Source organism: Psittacula echo (assembly GCF_963264785.1).
Source record: "Psittacula echo genome assembly, chromosome: 5".
Classification (NCBI taxonomy): domain Eukaryota; kingdom Metazoa; phylum Chordata; class Aves; order Psittaciformes; family Psittacidae; genus Psittacula; species Psittacula echo.
In genome coordinates this window covers 64,994,967-65,004,266 of record NC_137739.1, presented here as the reverse complement: position 1 = coordinate 65,004,266, position 9,300 = coordinate 64,994,967, and the positions used below count along the sequence as shown (strand labels likewise).

Here is a 9,300-nt window from a genome sequence, read left to right as displayed (position 1 = left end):
AAAGAGGCTAGCTGAAGAAACAAGACAGATGATCCGGCTAGAAGACAAAGACTGTTAAAAAAGCAACAATAAAGACAAGAAAATAAATCCTCATATATACATACATATACCACTGCATAGCATGAATGTTTCAGATGGTTGCATTACTGAATTGTGGTGAACAAATCTGGCCACAATTAAAAAAAAATATATATATATATATACTGAAGATATATTTAATTTTGCCAATTAAAGAAAAAAACCTTTTAATAAATTAAAAAATAGCACAATCATCTTAAGACAGTAACTGATGATATTAATATTTTGAAACTTTTCTAGCTGTCTTTCTGACCCTCATTTAAATCAATTAGAATAAATTCAAGAATAACATATGACTTTAATTTCATTATGCCTTTGAGCAAAATGCACGAACAACTTTAATTGTTAGAGATATGGTGAAGTGGCATAATAGTTCTGCCACTCAAAGGTCAGTGGAGAGGGATTTCCTTTTTAGTTTAACATTCTGTTTATTTTAAAACATTTTCTTTGAGAGTTAAGTGTTAAACAGGAGACTTAATTGAAAGTTTGATATAAAGTTTGTGTTTGTCCCAGTTACAAACCATCCCTACTCTCAGAACAGAACACAGAACATTAATTCCAGGCGACTGCACAATTTCTTAGGGGCCATGTGTTTGGAGTTTAGATCAGGAATTTATCATATTAAAGTATTTTATTCTCCCTACAAACAAAGCTCTTTATGTTTTCTTTGTTCCAGCTTCTTCCTTTTGATCTCCATTGTCAGAGTTTTGCATCATTGTACTACTTTGCAATCTGCTGTACTACTTTGCAATCTGCTGGGGGAGAAAGAATGACTGATTGTCTCCTTTTGAAAGGCAAAGTATGTATTAGCCTGCAGCCTGCAGCAGCATCCCTACTGGGAAAGGTACTGTCTCTATTCTCCTCCCTTAATTTTTTTTTCTTTTCCTTTTTTCCTCCCTCAAACTCTTGGAAACAAAGCTATCCTAGATGAGTCACAAACCCCTAAATTTTATTAGGGAACACAAAACATTACTACTGTGCACTGGCCAAATTCCAAAGACAAATTTAGTGTTAAGCAGTGAACTTCAAGCCATATTACAGGCATAAGAAAGGCGGAAGGGAAACCTTTGCTCACAATACACAAAGCTCATCTTATTCTGAATGAATAATTTCAAATACTTATTCTAAGCACAAAGTTCAGAATAAAAATATGGCAGCACTTGAAAAGCTGGTACTCAAAATAGCTTAGACACTTCTACAACAAAAATAGTAATAAGTTTAAAATCAAATCCTCTGAGCAAAGGCTTTTTGCAAAGACTATTGGAAAAACTTTACAGAGGCAGGAAGCTTTCAGTTCTCCATGTCAGATGATTATCCAGCCCACCACAAAATCACTTCAGCTCTGCATTAGCCGCCTTGCACCTGGAAGCTGCCCAGCTGTGTTCACAGGGCACCCAGGTCCTGAGTACAGCAGCACCTGGCGCTGCATCAGAGTTTTCGGTCCCAGTATCACCAGCCTTTCTGTCTTGCATTGTATTACCACCATATACTTTCATAGTCCAATTCACCTATGTTTTGGATTTGTGCTTTTGCTCTATTCAGATTATTTCATTCCTTCCATAACTTGGATAACTGGGTGCTGACTATATGAGATCTGAATGCTGAAGGAGGGTTTGGTGCCCTCGATTCTAATTGAAGTCAGAGTCAGTTGAGGTTACCCAACACTCTGCAAGATCTGGATCTAATTATCACATTAAGCACTATAGCAACCTACTGATATCCAGAGATACATGGTTTACATATGGAAAACCAATATGCATAGAGGTTAAATGATTTGCATAAGGTCATTGAGAGAATATGCGGCAGAACACAAATAAAAGCCTGCTAGCTCCACCCTTTCAGCCTCGAGCCTTTTTTATTACCTCCAATTTTATATTCCTGCCAGAAGAAGTCATTTCCATTTCAAATATTAAATGGGAAATCAGAAAATGTAGTGACCTCTGAACTGTATCTCCTTGGTAATCCAGCAAGGCAGATATACCACATACCAACCTGTGGGTTCAAATGAGTTAACCAACACATTTAAATACAGCTATTGTATGAAATGAGATTGTGTCTGCAGACATACACACAAGTACATCTATTTCTAAGCAGAGGAATGTATGGATGCACAGTCAGTCTCCACGCAGGCTATTTACATGTATTTATTTAAATACATGACATACAGTTTCAAGGGACAAACATTTCAATAGGACATCACACACTTCCTAACCCAAATGGTGAAAGTAGCAGAGAACAGAGGAATCTGAAGTTAATTGTTTGTAACCCCCCTTTTCATAAGTCTGTTCAGCAAAACATTTGGGAAGGACTCCATTTCACCTGGATGTTTGCATGTTTTGAAAATATGGTCACAGGTAAGAAAAAATTGAAGATGATATTTTCTACTGTAGTAATCTGAGCAGATACTTGTAATTCCCAACAGCAGACCAAAGGTTTAGAAGATGACTTCGGGGGGGGGTGGAATTTCTTACTTTTTTTTTTTTCTTTTAAATTTTTCTATCACTTTTCAAATTTTACCTTTTTCATATTTTGAAAATTTTCTTTTTTTCAATTCTGCATCTATGTTGTATAGGAAAACTATTAAAATCATCTAAGCAGAAATTAGGTTTTAAAACATCTGTGAGTGATATTAATTAAAGCTGCTCTGCCACATTACTATATTTAGGACTAAAGAAAATTTACACTACAAAACAGCAGCAGTTTTGGAATCAGTTTATGTGAAAAGAACACTACAAAAACATGACTGCTCAGCAGAAATCATAACTGAAAAAATATTCAAAATTACATTCCATCTATAAACTGTTCAATACTGAGTGAAGATTCTAACACAAATAAACAAGTCCTACACCTTAAAAATAAAGAAGCTATTTGATCTTGCTAATGTATTTCCATCACTGTTTTATGCATACACACGTACAGCTCCTGAAGGTAAAACGGTCCAGTATTAATACAAAGCATGAATGAGTTTATCTTAATGGATGCAAAATGGATTAATCTATTTGACTATTTGCAAGAAAGCTATTTGGAACACTCAATACATCATAGAATCACAGAATGATTTAGGCTGGAAGGGACTTTAAAGATCATCTAGTTCCAACTCCCCTCCCATCTTTGAATACTGAATATTTGGAGCATGATTTACCATAAAAACATGAAACCCCATCAGTTATTTTAATGTTTGTTATCAAATGAGAAGAGTAGACATTAATTTACCAGAAAACATTTTGTACAGTAATTCATTGGTGGGGTCCTTACCATTTTACTCTCTTTATCATGAAGTATATTTATAGGCAAGGCACAGAAATATATTTCACTATAATTTATAAAATATAAATTAAAGAACAACATTTGCATTTTAAAGCCAATCAATATAGATTTTTATGGCATTTGAAGAGAATGCGGACTCCACAGCACCTGGATTTACAACTGCTGTTTTCAGGACATGGAATAACTCCACTCTCCTAAGCACTCTTTAAGTGTCAATCTATTTTAGCAAAAGTGACCATTTGTATTTTTTCTTTTCCAAAACCAAATATACATCTTCATACTGCAGATTTAAAGCACCTTCAGTCTAGCCTCTTCAGCAAAGAGAAAGGAGAAAGCATAATGAAGGGACATTAAATCCTTATCCTGTGGAAGACTCTCTCATATAGGATGCAAGACAGTACAAAAATACTCCCTAAGGATGCTCCCTAAATATGTTCCCCCCAGCACTCCAGGTATCCAGACTGCATATGGGTCAGGTGGAAGGTCTGTAGGGTGTCACTTATCTACAGGGATCCTGATCTAGGATAACGCCTACAGGCTGCAGCAATACTTGATGGACCACCTGAATTACGCAAAGGACACTCCTACTAAAGGAAGCACAAGTATGATCTTGACCTGCATTTCATCCACCCTGCTCTGCGGCAGAAAGCCTTATGCAGAACCTTAGGGATAGAGTTTGAAGTCTCAGAAATCATACCCTCTATCCTAAGTAAAGTATGCCAATGCTTGTGTTCTCTCATGTGTTTCATAATTACCACTTGAAACTTTATTATGAGAAAGAAGGAAAAAAATGGCTTGTAAAGAACAAATTTCTTTAAAAATTCAGCATATGCAAAATAGTATTCCTTCTTAAACACTGATTTTGCACACGTTTTCAAAATTCTGATAACATAATTCTGATAATGATATATATACTGTTCATACAGTATTTGCCTTCCTCATCTTAAGGGCTGATCAGGCCAACCTGCCAAAACCTACAGCTGCAGTGAGCCCAGTTCATAGGAGCTCACAGGATTTCATCTGTGCGACAAAAACAAATAAGGTATTTTCTAGTTTTGATTGTGCACAGCACAGCTTCTCTCTTCTCTGCAATAGCAGAACATGGAGTTTCCTGGAAAAACAGTCCCCTTCATCACAGTAACAAAGAGTGGCATATCTTTAGTCACCATCTGTCGTTTAAGGAAAAATTCTTTTTACAAAAGAGACCTCAGATCTTTAGATTAATGCTCTCATCTCTACAACTTGCCCTCCTCAGAGTTGACAGCATCATCACTGCAAGAAGCTGAGGATGACACACAACAATGTAAAAAAATTAAGAAAACCCCACGCTATTAGCTTATACAGGCAAACCATACAGCAGATTAGAACCTCAATAACTGTCACATGTAACTTGGAGTTGCTGCACCCAATCCACCTCAATCCCATAACTCAGATCTATAAAACATTTAGCCCACTTAAAAACAACTACACACACAGAGCAAATTGAGACAGAGAAGTAATTTTTAAAAGGAATTAAATAAATACTAATGGCAAAATATAGAATAGTTAGTTAGGGTTGGAAAGGACCTTAAGATCATCTAGTTTCAACCCTCCTGCCATGCCACCCAAGGCCTCATCCAACCTGGCCTTGAACACCACCAAGGATGGAGCATTCACAACCTCCCTGGGCAACCCATTCCAGTGACTCACTATTCTTACAGTAAAGAACTTCTTCCTTATATCCAATCTAAACTTCTCCTGTTTAAGTTTTAACCCATTACCCTTTATCCTATCACTACAGTCCCTAGTAAAGAGTCCTTCTCCAACATCATTGTAGGCCCTCTTCAGGTACTGGAAGGCTGCTATGAGGTCTCCATGCAGCCTTCTCTTCTCCAGGCTGAACAGACCCAACTTTCTCAGCCTATCTTCATACAGGAGGTGCTCCAGTCCCCTGATCATCCTCGTGGCCCTCCTCTGGACTTGTTCCAACAGTTCCATGTCCTTTTTATGTTGAGGACACCAGAACTGCACACAATACTCCAAGTGAGGTCCCACGAGAGCAGAGTAGAGGGGCAGGATCACCTCCTTCAACCTGCTGGTCACACTCCTCTTGATGCAGCCCAGGATACGGTTGGCTTTCTGGGCTGCGAGCGCACACTGCCGGCTCATGTTCATTTTCTCATCGACCAACACCCCCAAGTCCTTCTCTGCAGGGCTGCTCTGAATCTCTTCTCTGCCCAACCTGTAGCTGTGCCTGGGATTGCTCCAACCCAGGTGTAGGACCTTGCACTTGGCATGGTTAAACTTCATAAGGTTGGCATCAGCCCACCTCACAAGCATGTCAAGGTCCCTCTGGACCCTCTGGATATCTAAAGATGGATGCTTTCATTTGCAGAAATATACATTAGGCGTGGAATTTTCCTCCTCCCTGAGATGCTTCTAATATTGCACATGCAGTTTCCATGATACTTTTTACTGAGAGAAAACCAAAGGTAACATACTGATTTGTAACAACAGCAATGTCTCTAGACTATATATTTTCTACTATCTGCTAAAAGAATTCTTGTACTACGTTTCATATCATGTGTAACAGCACAGTAGAAACACTTTGTTTTCTATATGCTTGACCATATTAGCAAGAAAAAACAAACACAAACCAGTAGACCAAGCATTATGCATTCTTTCAATATTCATGGAAAAACCTTAATTATAATTAGAAAAAATAAATTTAAAGCCTCTTAAAATGAAATCCATCTCTCTTTTCCAAACTAAATATATAGACCATTGCTTTGCAAGTAAGAAAATTCACACATCTAGAAGCTTAAAAGATGAAATATATCACCAATTTTGCAATTACAAGGTTTATGATCAATGCATACCTTTTTACTGCTGGTGATGCAGTTTCCTTTCTGGCTCCTGATGGGGAAGGTAAAGAGCCACTTGGTTTCTTTGGTAACACAGTTCCATTATTAACAGTAGTCCTTAAAGGCAGGGTTTGTACCAGCGGTCTTGCTATAAAACAAGCATAAGATGTAGTCATTGTTTTAATTTGCCTTCTTTTTTTTACCCCAAACAACATTAGAATATTTTAAAGTATCATTTTAGTTTCATTATTGCCAAATTCACCATAGATGAGGAGGATAACAAAGACGATTTTTATTAATATTAATCATATCAAGCCAATCACCTGCATATGGCTTACGCACACAAGTCTATAACCTTTCTCATCTGTAAAACTCTATCGTAGCTCAAGGAGCTTACTGGCAAAAGCAATGGTAGTCATCGCCACCAAAACCAATCCTGCTCTCTTAAACGACCGTCAGTCTCTTGCCCTCCTGGATAGAATTCAGAGAACTGATAGAAATGAAGGCAGGTTGGCATCCCAGAAACTCTTTCTCTTCACCCTTCAATGCTCTTGCAGGTTTTTCCACAAGCAAATTATCTATTAAGAAATCCCTATTCCCCCTAAAGGTCTTCTTTCAATGAATGTGGGCTTGTGTTTGACAGAAGGAATTTTGCTGTTTAGTCAGAAGTGATTGAAATCAGTAGAACAGTAGACTTAACAAGCTGACATTATCTACCTAAGTTCTTCTGATCAAACATTGGCTCAAAAAAGCATATACATGTCATACCTATAATTAATATTAGAATAATAGAAAAGTCCCATTCAAGTACATTAGAAATTAGTTACAAAACAAACAGTGGTTAAATCCGCAAGCAATGAGTATAAACATGAAAACTACAGTGAACCATAGCCTGACAAGAGACACAAACGTGACTAGTGCTCTCTCTACAGCAGGGAAGAAAGCTGGAATCACTTGAAATTTGATAGAACTTTGCTTTCTAAAGATCCCAAAAGTCTCTGGGTTCAGCAAAACAACACCTGAGAGAAGGCAGCAGTCACAAGTCACTTAAGGAACATAAAATTTCACTGAAGTTGGAGAGGACTGCAGAAAGAACGCCTACAAATACTCTTCAAAAACAGATTGCTGAGGATAAATAATCTAAAAAACTAAACTGAAACATTAACAGATGTATACAGTCCTAAGTTATAATATAACTCTTAATTCTAGCACCGATGGAAAGCATTCATTGGCATGTTCACCTGAAGTTTTCATATATTGAACTAAAGAAATTAGATGTGAAAGCCTGTGCCTTGAGAAGATTAGGTCAGTAAATACAAGCAATGCAACTTTCAAGACAAACTCTGTCTTGAAACTTTGTTAGAATATACACTTACTTGTTACATATTCATAATTTACTTGTTCAGAGGAAAGAAATTTAGAAAACAACTTATAAGGAAATATTGCAGGAACAAGGTTTATTTGGCTTAGAAGACTAAAGGATGACAGGAAAACAAGATAAAGACAACAAAGGGGAAATTTTTTTCCAGCTTCACTGAGGATCTGAGAGCCTATAAGCACAGAAGATCAATAGAGTGAGACAGTATCGATCTTACCAAGGATGGGAAGAGTAAGGGCACTCTGATTTTATGGGAAGCTTCACAGAAAGGCTAAACAAGACTTGAATTCATGGTGCCCTTGAGCCCTGGCTTCCATGATCTATTTTAGCAGACTAATGCTATCTTTACAGCTTATATAAAACACCTAAAATCTACTGTACTTTAGCTTCTCATGTCTCTCTATTTTTACTTTATAGTTTTAATTAAGGGATTCAGATATCATGATCCTATTTACTGCTACAGCATTCATTCTTCCAAATTAAATTATTTCTGTAGTTTAGTGATGGACACTGTAGTGCTTGTTTCCTGACTAATTGCTGCAAAGCCCTAATTAATCTGTATGTACAAAACTGAATCTGTTGCATACTACAGATTCACAGCTACAGTGGAGCGGTTGTGGATTTGTTTAATGACAAGATCTCTGTAGCCCACAAAATTTTAACGAGGCTTTGAGATCACAAATTAGAACAACAATTAAAGTTAAATAAACAAGTAATTTAAATGTTTTCCTTCTTTGTAGTTCTATAAAAAAATGCCTATTAAAAAGTAAGCTAGAATGAACTAGTTGGAATCTGTTTACTCTCCTAACCTTAGGAAATTGAAACTAGCAGCAGCCAGGAATAACACCTGCAATCTTTAACAGAGGTTTTGGTTCAAATCCAGCACCAACCCAGAACCGACACTTCTGGAACTAGAGATTTAAAGATCTAGCCCTATGGTCAGCTAGTGTAGAAAACACCACCATGAATCTCTCACACAGCACACAGAAAAACTGTACGTTACTCAATTAATCCACTATTCACTCTGGAGCTGCTCAGTTTTATTTACAACAGCTAGCTCACACCAGTGGTAACTGACATAACAGTCAAACCCCAAGCATGTTATTGGTGTTAGAAGTCAGTAAGTGGAACAAATCAGTATTATTGCTTTGTCAGTAACATGTATTTTGGAAGTTCTGTTGCTTCAAGGTCTTACCTGTGGTAGTAGGACTGACATGTTTATCAGCCTCAGCAGCAGCTTTTTTAATCATACTCTGATCTATGGATTAATAGGGCTGTTAAGTTTACAAACAAACTAATAATTGCAAAAGGAAAGAACAACAAACACAAGTAAAACAAAGGCAGGAAACCATACTGAACTCCACCAAGTAGCTGAATTAAATAAGGAACAGGGAAGGAAAAAAACCAAAACAAAACAAACAAAATCCGAAATCGCTATTAGTGAGGGAGCTCCACAAATGGACAAGATAAGCAGCCTGCTTTCCACGATGTACGCTGCTTTTAAGCTGCCTAGCTCAAGTCTAGAACAAGAACACACACAAAGACTGAAAACAAGCTCAAGTTTTCTCTATTATAGGTTTAAGAGGCTGACACTTGAAATACTGAAATCAGTTTTAAAATCTGAAGCACTCAGAAATGTAGTCTTCTGTCCCATGAAGCTTCTTGTTCCTGACTTTAAACAGTACATTGGGGGTGCTGTTTTTCCAAAGGCACAAACCTCCCCTGACACACACA

General features: G+C 37.2%; 1 protein-coding gene across 5 annotated transcripts in view; it reads right to left on the bottom strand.

Moving 5' to 3' along the window:
- The window catches only part of EML1 (EMAP like 1), a 142,152-nt gene that overhangs the window by 51,297 nt on the left and 81,555 nt on the right, over positions 1–9,300 (bottom strand). For 3 of the 5 annotated variants that reach the window (XM_080619803.1, XM_080619804.1, XM_080619807.1), the window contains exons 3-4: positions 8,762–8,824; positions 6,204–6,336 (exon numbers count right to left, since the gene is read on the bottom strand). In XM_080619803.1, coding sequence (XP_080475929.1) covers positions 6,204–6,336; positions 8,762–8,824 — 196 coding nt within the window. The remainder of the gene's footprint in view (positions 1–6,203; positions 6,337–8,761; positions 8,825–9,300) is intronic. The other 2 variants (XM_080619805.1, XM_080619806.1) reach the window with 1 other exon arrangement.